General features: G+C 36.1%; 1 protein-coding gene across 1 annotated transcript in view; it reads left to right on the top strand.

Moving 5' to 3' along the window:
• Positions 1-17,931, top strand: part of LOC130707158 (peroxisomal multifunctional enzyme type 2-like) — a 96,702-nt gene that overhangs the window by 40,110 nt on the left and 38,661 nt on the right. Inside the window, exons 4-9 of the mRNA XM_057540380.1 lie at positions 7,331-7,438; positions 9,366-9,425; positions 10,704-10,725; positions 10,826-10,872; positions 12,386-12,470; positions 13,561-13,748. Of these exons, the coding sequence (XP_057396363.1) occupies positions 7,331-7,438; positions 9,366-9,425; positions 10,704-10,725; positions 10,826-10,872; positions 12,386-12,470; positions 13,561-13,748 (510 nt within the window). The remainder of the gene's footprint in view (positions 1-7,330; positions 7,439-9,365; positions 9,426-10,703; positions 10,726-10,825; positions 10,873-12,385; positions 12,471-13,560; positions 13,749-17,931) is intronic.

Here is a 17,931-nt window from a genome sequence, read left to right as displayed (position 1 = left end):
GCACATATCTGAAGGAAATGTTGGGAATGGAATAGGTTTGAGATTTCCTCAGTAGGTGAGCTGTATCGAGTTCTCTGAATATTAAGTTTTGTCTTGAGGGTGTGAACACAAAGAAGATGGAAGTGTTCCAGCAAGGAGAACCTCTTTTTGGACAGTAAGAAAGGCAGAATGCTTTCTATTCTTGAACTGGAGGAGTAGCATTTTTGGGTAATTGAAACTGCAATCTTTTGAAGTAAGATCGACATGATTTCTTTTCTGTACTGCAGTTGCATAATCACTGGTAAAGATGAGTTACAAGTTCCTGTGGTCTGATGCCAGAGCCTGTGTTTTTAACCGCTGTGTGATCCTGACAGCCAGAAGGTGAACTGCAGTGGGGAAAGTGAATTGTCTTTGAAGTTAGGTCAGGCTATAAATCCTGTTTCTGCTGTCTAATTACATGACCTCTGAATATTAGTAGCCACCTCACCTAATAACTTCCAGGATTATGATGGGGATTAAATGACATCAAGAATTAAAACCTTTTGTAAAGGGGGTAAAAAGCGAATAATAGTGACTGCCTACCGTGTGCTGGGCACTGTGCTCAAGATTATGTCAAAGTGAGCTTAGGGGGCATCCCAGGCTGGCGTGAAGTCGTCTAGGGGAACAAAGTGAGAGATGAGAGATCACAGGAGGTCAGGTCATGTAGGACCATTTAGTTCAGAGTAAGGACTGGCTTTTACCCTGATTGAGATGGGAAGCCATTGGAGAGCGTGGAGGAGCAACATGACCTCATTTAAGGTTTAAGTGGATCATTCTGAGTGCTGTGTGAGGAATAGGTTCTAGGGGAGCAGGCGTGGAAGTGGAGAAGTACGTTGGGCATATTGGGGTCTATTATCCTATTAACAATTCTTGTCCACACTTGTGATTTTTTGTTAAAAAAAAGAAGAGGAAGCAGAGAGATCTGTCAGGTTATTGCAGTAATCTACATAAGAGATGGGGGTGATTCAGACAGGTGGTAGGGATGGAGGTGGTGCAAAGAAGTTAAATTCTGGATATATTTTGAAGGTAGGTATGGCAGGATTTGCTTATTTGCTGATGTGGGTTGAAAGGGAGAGAGAAGGATAAAGTGGTGGTTTACCGAGATAGGAAAGACTGGAGGAGGGCCGGATTCGCAGAGAGGGGACATTCCCAGTAGACTTTCAGATGGGGATAGTAGGTAGGCAGTGGGATGTAGGACTCTGTAGTTGAGGGGACAGGTTGAAGCTGTGTAAATCTGTTTTCAGTTTCTAGGTGGTATTCAAAGCCAGGAGACTGGATTAGATTACCCAGGTGGTGAGTGCATATAAACAGGAGATAGGGTCCCAGGACTGAACTCTGGAGGGGACTCAGTCTCTCATTTTCAGTTTCTTCTCCCTTTAAGGAGACCTTTGATGCCTTCTTGTTGTTGAGACAGATTAAGTCCCTTAAATTAAAGAGCCCTAATTTAAGACGTTGCTTTCTAAACTGTCACAACATTTTGGAGGTCTTCAAATATTTAGATACATTTATGGCCATTCTGGAAAAGACTCTGATGAACTAGGGTGATTGTATCTTTCTACCAAACGTGAAAATAGTATGGCAGCTCTGTGTTTTCCGCCTTTTCTTTGGCTGTCAAGAAGCTTGAGGGTAAACCTGACACTGTCCCCAAATAGAGTAACTACCATTAGCATATGGTTTGAGTAGGCTTCTCTTTCTCTGATGTAACGTTTTCTTAATTTTTCCGTTTTTTAATAGCCCTTGCACATTTAAGCCACCTTAAATACTTTTTGGTAGCAGTCAGGACATGAACAGAATACAGGAAGAAATCCCCATTGGGCCCACAGCTCTAAAATCAATGAAATGATTCTTAATGCTATTGTTTGCTATCGGAAACTTTATCAAAATAGGAGGAAAGGCATCAAGCATAGAAAACAGAAATGTCTGGAAGAACATCCAAGAGATGGTTAATAGCAGTTACCTCTGGGGTAAGACACGGATTAAAACGACTTTTTGAATCTGCAGGGTTTGAATTTCTTGAAAGCATTAAAAAAAAAAAAAAGTAAATAACCTCTCCAAAAAATAAGTACACTTGTAGTATAATATTGCCCGTGTCATCTTTTTATATGCTTCTCAGATTACTCATTGTAAAGGATGTCACTCACAGAATCAATACATATGCAAGTTATTTTGATTTTGTAAATTTGGAAGCACCATTTTACTTTGGAAATAAAAGTCGTATATAGATATGTCATTGGTAGTGGATATGACTCAGCTGGTGTCAAACCCTTGGATTGAATAAATATATGAACACGAATATGTGTAAGCACAGTGATAAAGCACTCTTCAAATACAAAGCATTATAACATTATTACTCTTGATAATTAAGTGGCAAGTTAGAAACTGCTATATAAGCAATTTCCCGCACTGAGCTACAGCAAAAAGGACGAACTACTTATAGTAAAGTGAAACAGTAAAGTGAGGGCAGACTTTAAGGGATCTTGAAAGTTAGGCAGTGAATAATTAGGGTTCCACTGCAGATTTTGAGCAAGGGGATGACGTAGTATAAAGGCTGCCTTTGGGCCATTACCCAGCAACAGTCTGCTGATTGCCTGGAAAGATTAAGATTGGAGGCAGAAGACCACCGGGAAGGCAACTGTAGTAATCTGGGCATGAAATTATAGAATAGGAAAGAAATGGCAGTAAACGATTCCTCGAAAGAACTGGAAACTCCTCAGTGCACAAACTGTCTACCTTGCGAGCTTAAAGCACCTAGCACAGTGCTGGATACAGAGTGGGAACAGAGTGAACATTTGAAGAATCATAATGAAATTGATGTCAAGCCTTGATGGCTCAGTGACATGTGCTGTTCAGAAATGGGAGAAAGGAAAGAGTACCTGGGAAATAACTCACCCAGCAAACTGATGTTGAGAAGATGGGACAGTTTGAGGAAGATGATAATCAATTTGCTTTGCTTTTTTTTTTTTTTTCCTATCAAACTATAAGTGACGTATATTCCCTCAGCTGGTTTAGCAGCCCTGATATCAGGAGACCCAAAGCATGTTTCTTGCTCTAGTCTTTGGAGCCAATAGTCAGGGCTGAAGGATAGCAAGAAAGAACAAGAAAACCAACTTCTGAGAGCAAAGTCCTGTACACAAATAGGATTGCTAAAGACAAATCCAGATTTCTCAATCTGGTTTATGTAACAAAACACTGGCAAACAATGTATGTAATGCTCATCAAATAATATTAATGCTCCAATGTTACCTCTGTTTCTCTTTCAACATTTCAATAAAGGAACTTATGATCTGCAACACATATAAAGAATTAAAATCTTTTATAAGTAAGGGACACGTACACATCTGTAAGAAAGAAAAACACCCCAAATGAAACGTGATTTAAGCAGGCAAAACAATAAGAAGTATAAATGACCAATAAGCCCATGAAAATAATGTTACCTTACTAGTGCTCAAAGAAATGTAAATTAAATAATGAGCTACAACTTGTAATCATTTAATTGTTATACTGAAAAGAATGATGATGTCCAGTGTTGGGAGGATATGGGGAAACAGGCCTTGTCACAAACATGGTTCTGTTTTCAGGCTTGGATAGCTGATAACTTGATACTTTGTATTTAGGTATCCATTTACCTATTAATAGAGTACTTTTACAGGCTCCAAGTGTGTTTTAGAATTCTCTGGATTCTTATATCCCTGCTCTAGTGGTTAGCATATTGCAGGTATTTAGTAAAATCTTGGGGTGGATTTTTAGTAAAAAACCTTATGTAGTCTTTAGTAGACTATCCAAGTCATTGATTTATTTAAAATGACAGAAATAGGAAAAAGATTTTACATCTTAAAAAAAAAAACAAAACTCTTCAGAGCTATAAACTGGATTTTATATGGAGGATTTACAAATATATCACTTTGGGGGATATTTTGATGGTTTTAGCTGAAAAGACTCTGTCCTTAACTATCATAATCTTAACCATTTTTACTCCCTAATTTAAAGCTATTTGTTTGACTGGGGTGGCTGATTTACTGTTCCTTCTATATTCTCCCCAAGCACATGTGATTTTTTTTTTTTTTTTTTTTTTAGTGGAAATAATTAGGATAAAAGAAACTTGTTTACAGCATTAGAGGAGCAGAGTGGTATTGTGGTAGGTCCAGGTTCTAGTCTGAATTTTGCCATTTCATACAGCCTTGGAGCCTGGACAAGCTTTGGAGCCTGGAACAAGTTACATAACCTTTCCTAAACTTTGCTCTTCTGCGAAAATAGGAACAACTGTTCCTGCCAAACTCCTAAAAAGCTGTATGGAGATCAAATGCAGCAATGTACATAGATGGGTCTTTGAAAATGTAAAGTATATACATACCAGTATAAGGCGGTAATGGTATTTTAAAATATTATTGTGATTAGAATTTTAGTCATATATTTAAGCTGAACAGTGTCACATAGTGTGGATACATTTCTCTTTGTATACAATCTGTGAACATTGTTGCTATCCAAGCCCTTCAGCGTGTAACCAGTGCTTTTCTAGTTAAGCCTGAAATCCCTGTGATTTAGCTCTGGTGATAGTGGGATAACTGAGTGGGGTCAGTGTTAAGTTTGTACTCTCTAAGGTAGAGACTTGTCTTGAATAAATCTATTCTGAAACTGTTTCACTGCACATCATTGATCTCAATAATTATTTATACAGTCTTCAGTTCTTACCTTTGCTTGCACTTGGTTGCACTTTGAACAGTTTCCACTTGGGGGTAGTGTTTCATTTCACAATTGAACAATTCTTTCTTTACTTAAGTATGGCCTTTGCCAGTTTGCTCTTGAACTTTCCCTTGCTTAGTTAAAAAGGGTCTTAATAGACTGTTAGCCGCATGTTTTAAAATCTTGATTTTTAAAAACTGTTTCCTGTCATTTGAGTAATTGTACAGAAATGAATAATTAATAGGAATTTAGTCTTGAGAAGCTTAACACTTTTTTTTTTTAATCTCTGACGGATAATGTAAGCCTTTTCCCCATTATTTTGTGTCTTTGCGGCATTTTTTATTTGCAGTAAGGCTGTTAAGACTATATTGTTAGAAAAAATATATCCCAGTCCACATTTTGAAAAACTCATTTCCTTTAAGAGTAAAAGCACATTAGGCTAGCTTTGCTTGGTACCATCCCTGTATCTCCCTTTACCACCCAACCCCACTTGCAGCCCTCACTCCAGCCCCCACCAAAAGAGAACCATTGTTGAAAAGAAAAAAAGATCTTGTGGGTTTTTCTTTTTTCCCCAGGTATGGTAATTATCAATTTGGTAATATTAAGAGACTTTAAATTTTAGTATATACCTCTATGCCATTTATTAATTAGTAATTTTTAAATTGTTATATTCTGCACAGTGTGCAATAACCCTACAAAAATGATCACTTTGCAATGCAAATTAATTCTTTATCCCAGGTATTTGTTTGAAATTCTGTTTTTTCCAAGTTATTTGGCATTGATCTATATATCTTTTCATTTGTTTTTGCATGTTATTTTGTAAATAATTAAATTATTGTATAAATTACCTTCGTTATCATATTATTTAGTTATGTTGGCTTTTATAAACTTTATGATGCAATTAGTGCATTAGTGTAGTTACCACATACTTAACTTTCAGTAGATTATAAACTCTGAGGATAGGCACCATTCTTATACATCTGTAGATTTCTGTAGATTTCCTTGCAAATAGTAAATGTGCAATTAATGTTTGTATCTATATAATTGGATATAGGGAGATGTTATGTGGTAAGTGTGGTCAGTTGTTAAACATATAAATTACATATATGCTATAAATTAATGACTGAACACATATTAGTTGTGTATGTAATTTCTGACCTCTTTCAATAAATAGTTTTTATTTCTTTTTTTGGTAGACCATGACACACTATGTTTTATAAAAATTCACGTGTGCTTCTCCAAGAGTTTAATATTGTGCTTGTTCTTTTTTTTTTTTTTATAAATTTATTTATTTATTTATTTTTGGCTGTGTTGGGTCTTCGTTTCTGTGCGAGGGCTTTCTCCAGTTGCGGCGAGCGGGGGCCACTCTTCATCGCGGTGCGCGGGCCTCTCACTGTCACGGCCTCTCGTTGCGGAGCACAGGCTCCAGATGCGCAGGCTCAGTAGCTGTGGCTCACGGGCCCAGTTGCTCCACGGCATGTGGGATCTTCCCGGACCAGGGTTCGAACCCGTGTCCCCTGCATTGGCAGGCAGGTTCTCAACCACTGTGCCACCAGGGAAGCCCCGTGCTTGTTCTTTATCACCATTCCTGTAAACAAAGACCTTCTTGACGTGGAGAAGATATTTCACATTGTGTATTTAACCTTTCTTTCTTTCTTTCTTTCTTTTTAATTATGGTAAGAACATTTAATATGAACATTTAACAAATTTTTAAGTGTACAATACAGTATTATGAACTGCAGGCACTATGTTGTATGGCAGATAAGATCTATAGAACTTATTCATCTTGCATTATTGAAACTTTATGCCCACCGATTAGCAACTCCCCATTTTCTCCTCCCCCTAATCTTTGCAACCACCATTCTACTCTCTGATTCTATGAGTTTGACTATTTTAGGTACTTTGATGTAAGTGGAATCATGCAGCATTTGGCCTTCTGTGACTGGGTTACCATGTTATCTTCAAAGCTCATCCATGTCATTACATATTGCAAAATTTCCTTCTTTTTTTAAAGGCTGAATAAATACATTGTATTTATGTACCACATTTTCTTTATCCATTTTTATCTGTCAGTTGATATTTAGATTATTTCTACATCTTGGCTATTGTGAATAGTGCTGCATTGAACATTTGGAGTGCTGTTGTCTCTTTGGTTCCTGATTTCAATTCTTTTGAATAAATACCTGGAAGTGGGATTGCTGGATCTTGTGGCAGTTCTAGTTGTAATTTTTTTAAGAATGTCCATACTGTTTTCCTGTGTATTTAATCTTAAAAGTGATCTTTAGGTTTTTTTCTTTTCTTTCTTTTTGCTAAAAGTGGTTTGAATCATGGTCTTTTTCTTTCTAAAAAAGGAGAAGCATTGCACAGTTAAAAATTTCATGACATGAACCTGTGTTTATATATTTTTCTGCTTCATATCTATATATATATATATTTTTTTCATATCTATATTTAAAAACAAAGAGGCATGTTTTGAAAGTACGTATCTCATGGTGTGTTCAGTAAGATGGGAATATAGTAGTAGGGAATTAGGAAGTTGACTGAAGAAATACACTAATAATATAATTTCATTTCCAACTCATATTTTTAAGGTCTAGAACTGAATTCTTATTTGTTTATTTTTGCATCGCAGTGAATGATCTAGGAGGGGACTTCATGGGAGTTGGTAAAGGCTCCTTAGCTGCTGATAAGGTTGTTGAAGAAATAAGAAGGAAAGGCGGAAGAGCAGTGGCCAACTATGGTACAATATTTGAGAGAACTATACTGCTTGTTTTATATTTCCTCCACTGATGCTGTTTCTCATGTTAATAAGTATTGAGCAAATATCTTGGCATTCCAGTATAATTATGAAATTAGATTTTACCTAAGTCTGCCAAAGATGTTTAGTGACGTATTTTTTAAACTTTTGATGTAGATTATTTCATGAGTCTAACTTTTATTCAGTTGTCTATTTAATATTTTTAATAATGAGCGCATGATATAATCAGTACATTACTGTAGATGTGAATATGAATATGGTCTTTTCTTAAAAGACCTGCCTTAGCTAAAAGGTCTTATGTATTTCTACAGAGTAACATTAAATTCTTCGTTTTAAAATTGCTTTTAAAAAACATTTCTTAAAGTAATATAGTGTAAGAAGTGAAGTGCCCCCTTTCTGCACCCAGCCTTCATATTACATTCTGCACAGGTGATCATTGCTGTATGTAACTTTCTTATCTTTATGAAAATGTAAGAGTCAAAGTTAGGCATTAGAAATAAAGACAGCAAATACAACCTTTATGTTTGATGTATTGATTCTAATAGTATTTGTAAGGAATCTTCTTGAGTAGATTTACTTTAAAAAGCTAGTGCTTACTGACTTTTCTGCAAATTAGATTGTTTTTATGGACCAGGGAGAAAATTAGATTGCCAGTGACTTTATTCTGAAATTTTAGAGGAAAGGAAATAGGATATGATTTGTTTTGAGAGTTCAAGGGAATAATGAGACAGACATTTTAGTATCTTATTTCCACATTGAGAGTCTAGAAAAATGTTTTCAACTTAAAAAAATTTCTGGGGTTTTAAAACCTATTTTGTAAAGATAAAGATTTCAGACTCTCTTCCCTGCCCCTCAGTTTTGATATTCCACCTGTATCAATCAGGATTCAGTCAAGAAAACAGAAGCCCCTCTCGGTTTTCCAAGTGTGAAGGGTTTTATACAAAGAATTAGAGACTTACCATTGGAAGGTCTGGGCAGGTGCATGTCAGGGAAACTGTCGATGACCATCTCAGCCTGTGGCAGGTGGTTTTCAAGAGCTCACCTAGATGTGCTGTCAGTCTCACATCTGCAGCCTGCTCACAAGATTGCCTGCGTTTACAGTCTCTTCCTACTTTTCCTCCCTTTAAGCGAGTATCTCTTTTTGGCAGATCTAACTCAGGAGCTTATGGGTCCCAGGGAAGGGACCTGGCTCCGCCTGTGATTGCAGAGGAAGTAGAAAGAGGCAATGGTGATGTTGAGTTGACAGCTGACCATTTGACACACAGCTCTGGGGATATGAGCCCTTCTCCTGGGCTGATTAGCAGAAAATCACAAATCCGTAATATTTCATTGAGCTTTACTTTTTGTAGTTAGTATTACAAAAACAGTAGGTTTGTTTTCCAAATGTAGTGATACAGAATTGAACATGCTTTTTCAAATTAAACATGCTTCTCCTTCCCTCCCTCTCAAAGTCTCATTTGCATCCTTAAGGGGAAGTGCTTATGTGGCTATTTAAAATTCAACAGAAATGAGATAAAATAGATTATTCCATTTGTCGTACTAGCCCCATTTCAGGAGCCACATGTGGTTTGTGGTTACCATGTTAGTGCAGAAATAGAGCATTTCCATCTTCACAGAAAGTTCTGTTCGACCATGGTGTCTTGGATATTATTTGTCAAGTACTTCTCATTTACCCCCTCTCTCTTTTTTTTTTTGGTAGGTTAAAGGATTGCCTTAGGGACTAAATTTCTTTTGTAACATGTTATCATTTATATTTTAGTTTGCTACGTGCCTGCAATATAAATGTATTTTCCTTGGAAATGAGTTCTGTTGAATGAATAGTATCTGTCATGTGCTCTGAGCCACAGAATTTAGAAGTCCTCTGTAAGGGATATTACTGAAGTTTTGTCCTAATTTCCCTTTCCATCAGATTCAGTGGAAGCAGGAGAGAAGGTTGTGAAGACAGCACTGGATGCTTTTGGAAGAATAGGTAATGTTTCTTTGCATTTATGGTACTAACAGAGCTGCTTCTACCTTTCTAATGAAATATTTTTTATTTCACTTTTGTTTATTAAAAACTCTTTTTTGGTAATCAAATTTTTAGATTTGTTTTAAATTTTAATTTTTTTACATACCCTAATCTTATTCCACAAAGGGCTTGAGGTGACAGTTTTTATGCATGTATGTGTTGAGTTTGTTTTATATTTTTTTGTACTTTAAGAGCCTTTAAAAAAAACTTGTAAGTATTCTCTAAGTTTCCTTTTTATAATAATTTAATCATACCCCAAATATATTTAGAAAATAAAAAATAAATCCGTATTTTGGCAATAGAGGACCCAGTGGAATATTTTAGATAATTATAATGATTCAGATGAAAATGATTCAGTATCTTGCAAATTAATTAAGATGAATTATATAAAATAAAAATCTTCATTTTTAAGAAGCATTTCAAGCATTTCAAATATATTGTTTAATTTTCCTGACTTAGTCCCATACATTGTTAGTAAAAGGTTATTGAATTACTAGGGGGAAACTACTGCAGATAAGCCCAACATGTTTATAATCTGAAAAATGTTAATTTTTGTAGTTTGAATGTGTTTCCCCCCCCTTTTTTTGGTCTAGCATATATATTTTTCTAGCTATATTTGGTTGAGCTTGTGAGAGACATGTTCACATAGTGTCTGACACAGGGATAGAGACCACAAAGTTCTGAAGTCATAAGGTGAAAATAGCCACAAGATGGTGGTTGAACCTTAAGAAACAATCCCTTCTATTTTATAGTGAGAATGCAATTATGTATGAAGACAGGCCATCAGTTTCTAACTCTAATGGTTTCCTTTCTGGGCTTTTGACTTTTGAGTGGCAAGGAAAAATCTTTTAAACTTTTAACTTTCCCAGTGAATTTTGAAGTTAATTGAGGGATGGTTTACGATTACCACTGAATTCTAAGAACCTAAGAGTTGTGTGACTGCTAATTCTGTAAATAAGCTCACAGAATTTTGGCAGGAGGTAGAGGTGGAAACATTTAGGTATGTAGACTTGAGAGGAAAGCACTGATATAATGGGGTACTTATTGTGCTTTTGTGAATCCGATTTTTTTTTACTATAGGTATAAAATTGTGTTCTGCTAGCACTTGTTACCTATTATATCTACTTTTCCATGGGCAGGGGGGAGGCAGGGAACGCTTTTGAAAGAAATGTGTTGTAAGCAAAGGCAAATTAATATGCTTGCTTTTATATTTGTGACTTGAATATTTTTATATTGTAGATGTTGTGATCAACAATGCTGGGTGAGTATTTCTTTTTAAATTTCCAATAAAGTAATGTACATGCAAACTTTTTTTAAGTGTTGACTTTCTCTTCTCAACATATATAATATCAATTTTTTAGAATTTTGAGGGACCGTTCCTTTGGTAGAATAAGTGATGAAGACTGGGGTAAGTTATTTAAAATATACGTTCTCTGGAACATACTTATCCATTTAGCCTTCTAATATTTGATACATTTCCACACTTAAGGAAAAACTTGCTTCTACCTATTTTTGCTTCTGCTAATATAAGTGATGAGTAAGCTTTACAACTGAAAATGAACAGTTGGAAGAAAAGGCTTTTGTGACTTTCGTTCGTTTCCCTTTTTCTCTTTGAGAGATTGTCAGCGTTTTCTTGCAGTATTAGTTGTTTCTAACAGCCTTTTGCATGCTTGTCTGGCTGTGTGATTCTTATTTCAAGAGCAAGAGTAGGCTATGACTACTGTAAGCAGACAGAAGGAAATGCTAAAAAAATCAAAAGGAAATGCTAAAAAACAAAAACTAAAAACGATGGAGATCTGAGAACTGGGTGGGAAAAACCTAGATATAATTTTGAAACTTCTAATAAGTAGGAAAAATTTCCATTAGGAATGTCATGTTGGAAAGATTGAGTTTAGATGATGAACAGTCACAGTTATAAAATTTTTTTATCCTGTTTGCTCTTTTTTGCCCTTACTTTCATTGGCTATCAGAACTAAAACAAGCATTGGTGGCTGCGACGGTGGCAGGCATGGTAACTGAGATGAATTACATCATTGTTTATAGAGTGTGTTTCTGGGAAATATTGCCAGAAGTTCTTTTGGAAGAAGGAAGATATCTTTCTGACTTAGAATTAAGCAAAGACGGCTTTTAGCTTCCAATTCCCTTGTAATAACTGGAGAAAAAAAGGAGCTGAGAAAGATAGAATTTGTTGGCAGAGGGGACTTAAGTCGGTGCTTTGCTTTGAGCTCTGATGGGGCTGGAGTGTGTCCTCTTCTGGTTTCATCAGAGTAAGATTAAATCTGGAATTGTTTGTTTATCTGCATCATCCTCCAAGTTGTCTGTTCATTAGATTGACATTTCAGAAAGCAGGCTTCTCTGTCTCTCTTTTTCCCTCTTTCCCTCCCCCTCTTTCCTACACCTCCACGCCCCGACCCCCAGCTCTCTCTAACTCATTTGCAAATCCTGTTAAAAATAGGGATTTAGGGATATACTGAACATTTTATAAACATTTCTTGATGAAGAACTGAGTGGTTTTTGATTATGCTTTAACTAACGTTTGTGTTGAGTCCCAATTATATATGTAAAATTCTTGGTTATTTGTATTATGAATTTTTATATAAAATAGGCAAAAATTAAAGATGGCATTGCACTTAGATATGCATAGGCATCGTATTTAGGTGGCATTATATTTATGATAAAGTTAGATATATTAGATAATAATCTAATCATAAATTATAGGCAAAATAGGTATGAATTATTGATTGGTTATGTAACTGGAACTAAAGCAAAAATGATTACTCAGAGTGCAATGTGACAATAGCTGATTTTGAATGCTAGGTATAAAATGAACATCTTTGTATAAGTAAGTCTTTGCTTATGTTGATTCTGAGATAGGTCTGTCTAAATTTGACAATATTCCTGAAAAAAATTTCTTGTTTTAGATATCATCCAGAGAGTTGATTTGCGGGGCTCATTCCTGGTGACCCGGGCAGCGTGGGATCACATGAAGAAACAGAAATTTGGAAGGTAGAGTTGTATGTGGCTGTCAAGGGGGATTGGAGATGCCGTGTGTGGGTTCTTATGTCCAGAGGAAAAGAATTGCTTTGACGTTGAAAAATACACCTTCTGATATGCACAGGCTTTTTAAATGTAGTTTTGGAAGATGCCTCCCCGTTACATTGGTGTCAGTCATAGATTAGCTAGCTGGACAACTTAGTATTTCTTTTCACCTCCTACTTTTCATTATTAATGATTCTCCTGCTATTCTCTGATATTTTAGCAGTACAAACATTGAGGATTCAGCAGTACTTTATTCTCTAACCAAAATATCATTTTTTGTGCCCAGTGACCAACTGGGGAGAGATGAGTGGCTGTTTTCTACTGGCTGACACTGGTCAGACATGAGTTAGTCTTTGTAAACTAGGAACGGTAAGACTCTTATAGTTGCGTCTGTGTGACTCAGACGTGGCAGACCTAGTAAGTGGCCCCATGCTCTCTAACATAAAAGTTATTCCTGTTAACTCAGGGTTCACACACATCTACTAGAAGTAAATTGCGTGTGATATCTGTTCTTATTGGAGAGTTCTAGTATATCTTGATACTAGCAGTTTCTGAAAGTCAATGATAGGATTTACTTGTTCTACTAAGTAGAGTAAGTGAGATTAGGTCAGATTATGAGATGGTATTATTTAATATGAGGCATTTAATATTATCCAGAAAGGGAAAGGAGCAAAGTTCTGAGGACTAAAGAATTAGAACTTCATGATCTAATATTTCTTACTAAAATTTTAACTTGTAAATTGGCAGTTTATTTTATGTTTATAAATACTTATTGTTTTCAGTACATAATGAATATACATTCTTACACTTGAATTCATTTGATCCTGACCAGGGATTCTTTCTAAAACAATAAAATCTCACAGTTGAATTTTGAGAGATTACTTTTATTATTTATATTAATTTAGATATATGAATCATGACTTTAAGAACCTAATGGCAGTATACAGAGTTGCTTTTGACAGGTATAATAGTAATGAAAAAGAAAAAAAAATGCTTAGAGTTGCAACAGTATCAAAATATAGAAAAGATGATGTTGAGAGATTGATTTTCCTTTTAGGATCATCATGACTTCATCGGCTTCAGGAATATATGGCAACTTTGGCCAGGCAAATTATTGTGCTGCAAAGCTGGGTCTTCTGGGCCTTTCAAATTGTCTTGCAGTTGAAGGCGAGAAAAGCAACATTCATTGTAACACTATTGCCCCTACTGCTGGATCACGGTTGACCCAGAACATTTTGCCTGATGGTAAGTAGTTTAGATTTTTTTTAATGCTGTTCCTCACATACCTGTGTGGCGTGAGCTTTGTAAAAGTATTTAATTTTTTGAGTAGCTAAAAAAATTTCCTTACAATTTAAAAAAGCATTATGTGTAGTTTATGTTCATTATAGAAAATTTAGGAAAGCACAAACAAACAAAATATGACCCATAATTCTACCACACTGAGATAAACTTTCTCTTTGTGTAGGTAGACATACATACATTTTTTCTTTACAGAATGAGGTAATAGCATTCTTACTGGTTTATAATAATAATTATTTAAAACAATTAATAGATTGTTTTTTAGGGCAGTTTTAGGTTTATAGAAGAATTGAGCAGGTAGTAAAGAGAGTGCCCATATACTCCTCCTCCCACACAGTTTTACATCAGTGTGCTACATTTATTACAGTTGATGAACCAGTATTGATCAATTTTTATTTATTTATTTATTTATTTATTTGGCTGCATCGGGTCGTTGAGGCATGTGGGATCTTTCGTTGTGGTGCGTGGGCTTTTCTCAAGTTGTGGCACGTGGGTGTTCTCTCTCTAGTTGCGGCGCATGGGCTTCAGGGTGCGTGGGCTCTATATTTTGTGGCACGCTGGCTCTCTTGTTGAGGCACGTGAGCTCGGTAGTTGTGGCACCCGGACTTAGTTGCTCTGTGGCATGTGGGATCGTAGTTCCCTGACCAGGGATCGAACCTGCATCCCTGCATTGGAAGGCAGATTCTTTACCATTGGACCACCAGAGAAGTCCCTGATTGATTATCATTAACTATAGTTAATAGTTTACTTTAGGGCTCACTCTTTAGGTTGTATCATTTTATGCGTTTTCACAAATGCATGATGTTATGTACCCACAATTATAGATCATACAGAATGGTTTCACTCTAAAAATCCCCTGTGTTCCATCTCTTCATCCTCTCCTTTTTTTCCCAAATGTCTGGGAGGATTGAAGCTCATTTCTTTTTTTTTTTTTTTTTTTTTAAATTAGCTTTTATTTATTTATTTATTTATTTATTTATTTTTGGCTGTGTTGGGTCTTCGTTTCTGTGCAAGGGCTTTCTCTAGTTGCGGCAAGCGGGGGCCACTCTTCATTGCGGTGCGCGGGCCTCTCACTATCGCGGCCTCTCTTGTTGCGGAGCACAAGCTCCAGATGCGCAGGCTCAGTAGTTGTGGCTCACGGGCCCAGTTGCTCCTTGGCATGTGGGATCTTCCCAGACCAGGGCTCGAACCCATGTCCCCTGCATTAGCACGCAGATTCTCAACCACTGCGCCACCAGGGAAGCCCGAAGCTCATGTCTTTTTATCACTACATAATATTACATGGTATGTAGGTGCCACAATTTGTTTTTTCATTCACCTATCGTGGAACATTTTCATTGTTTCCAGTTTTTGACAGTTGTGAGTGAAGCTGCTATAAACATTCATGTGCAGGTTTTTGTGTGGACATAAGTTTTCAACTCATTTGGGTAAATATTAAAGAGGATAATTGCTGGATTGTATGGTAAGACTGTCTTTAGCTTTGTAAAAATTTCCAAACTGTCTTCAAAAATGGCTGTATCGTTTTTCAATCCTACTAGCAGTGAGTGAGAGTTCTTGTTGCTCCACATCTTTGCCAGCATTTATTATTGTTAGTCTTTTGCATTTTAGTTCTTTTAATAGGTGTATAGGGTATTTCATTGTTTTAATTTGCAGTTCCCTAATGACTTATGATGTTATGCATGTTTTTCCTTTGCTTATTAGCCATTTATTTGTCTTCCTTGGTGATGTGTCTGTTCTTATTTTTTGCTCATTTTTAAATTGGGTTCTTTGTTTTCTTCTTCTTTTTTTTGGGGGGAGGGGTTCTTTGTTTTCTTGTTGTTGAGTTCTAAGAGTTCCATGAATATTTTGGAAACAAGTTCTTTATCAGATATGTGTTTTGCAAATATTTTTTCCCAGTCTTTAGCTTGTTTTTTTATTCTCTTTAGTCTCTTTCACTTTTGAAGGATAATTTCACCGGGTACAGAATTCTGGGTGGGTAATTTTTTTCTTTCAACACCTGAAATCTTTCACTCCACTCTTCTTTTGCTTACATGGTTTCTGAAGGAAAGTCTGACATAATTCTTTCCTTGTTTCTTTATGCATAAGGTATTTTTTCCCCTCTGTGTTCCTCCAAGGTTTTCTCCTTGTTTTTTCCACAGTTTGAATATAGTATGCATAATAATAGGTGTAGATTTTTGGCAATATTCTACTTGATGTCTTCTGAGCTTCCTGGATCTGCGGTTGGTATCTGTGATTAACTTTGGAAAATTCTCAGCCATCACTGCTTAAAATATTTCTTCTGTTGTTTTCTTTTTTTCTTCTACTTCTGGTATTCCCATTATGTGCCTGTTCTATCTTTTTATTTTAATTAATTAATCGATTAATTTATTTGGTTGGGCCGGGTCTTAGTTGCAGCAGGTGGGCCTCTTTAGTTGCAGCTCACAGGCTCCTTAGTTGTGGCTTGCAAGCTCCTTAGTTGCAGCACGTGGGCTCCTTAGTTGTGGCATGCAAACTCTTAGTTGCGGGATGTAGTTCCCTGGCCAGGGATTGAACCTGGGCCTCCTGCATTGGGAGCGTGGAGTCTTAACCGCTGCGCCACCAGGGAAGTCTCAATGTATCTTTTGTAATTATACCACAGTTCTTGGATATTCTATTCCCTTTTATCTTTTTGTCCTTTTTTCTCTTTGCATTTCATTTCAGTTTGGGAAGTTTCTATTGACATATATTCAAATCAAGCTTACTGATTTTTCTTTTTTCATTTCAAAATGTTATATTGTTTTTGTTTTTTAACATTTCCTTTTGATTTTTTTAGCATTTCCTTCTGTCTGCTTACAGTAGTCATCTGTTCTTGTAAGTTGTCCACTATTCTCCATTAGAGCCCTTAGCATGTTAATCACAGTTATTTTAAACTCCTAGTTTGAAAATTCCAAAATCTCTGCTATATTTCAAGCTGGTTCTGAGGCTTGCTTTGTCTCCTCAGCCTGTACTTTTCTTGTCTTTTAGCATGCCTTGAAATTTTTGTTGAAAACTGAACATGATGTATTGGGGTAGTAGAAAGTGTGGTATACAGAGCTTTATTGTGAGGTTTCATGTTTATCTGGCTAGGAGTTAGGTTGCGTTTATTGGTTGCTGTAGCTGTTGGTGTCAGAGGCTACATTTTCCTCTTTGTTGTTGTTTTTGTGTCCCCTGTTGTCTTTGGGTTTCCCTAGGTACTCTTTGTGTTTGCAGCTCTCTCAGTTGTAATCCACTGTTGTTATACTGGAGGCCTGTTGAAGTGGTTGTAAATTATGGCGAGGGGAAGTGTTCTATAATCTTATGATTAAATCCGCAAGTTTTTTAGCAGGTCAAAGTCTCTGGACTCTGAGCTTCAGTAGAGTTTTTTAGCCTTTTTTTTTTCTCCCGTTATTTGAGACAGGAAGGCTAGAGGGGTTCCACTAGTCTAATTGCTCTTCCCTTAGGTCAAATAAGGCTCTGGTAGCTTCCCTTGAGGATAGGCCTTTGTTAAGGAGAACAGAATGCTCTGGGCATATTTCAAAATGATTTTGTCTTATTGATTTATTTATTTTGTTACCCTCTCCCTTTTTCTCTGTAACATTTCAAAGCAAATCTTAGATGTTGCATTTCACCTAATAAATACTTGGAAATGTGTCTCTAACAGATATGGACATTATAACCACAATGCCAATATCACACCAAATAAAATAATTCATTAACATTGTCTAATACCAAATTTATATGGAAACTTCCTCGTTATCTAAAAAATATCATTTTAGAGTTAGTTTATTCCACAATGATCTAAACAAGGTTCACAGTCATTTTGTTACTGTATCTCTTAAGTTTTATTTAACATATGATAGTTCATTCTCCTTTTTGAAAAAGTGCCAATTATTTGTTGAAGAAACTGCGAGTTCATTTGTCCTGAAGACTATTCCTCATTCTTGATTTGGATTGCCTTTGCACTTTTGTGGAAAATCAGTTGACCATGTATGTATGTGTGGGTCTATTTCTGGATTGTTTGTTCTGTTGTATTGATCTATGGGCCTGTCCTTTTACCAATACCATGATGTTTTGATTACTATATTTTTATAGTAAGTCTTGAAATCAGGTAATGTGAGTCTTCCAACTTTGTTCTTTGAAAACATGAAATATA

Source organism: Balaenoptera acutorostrata, chromosome 2 (assembly GCF_949987535.1).
Source record: "Balaenoptera acutorostrata chromosome 2, mBalAcu1.1, whole genome shotgun sequence".
NCBI classification, from domain to species: Eukaryota; Metazoa; Chordata; class Mammalia; order Artiodactyla; family Balaenopteridae; genus Balaenoptera; species Balaenoptera acutorostrata.
This window is presented reverse-complemented; position numbering and strand designations above follow the sequence as displayed.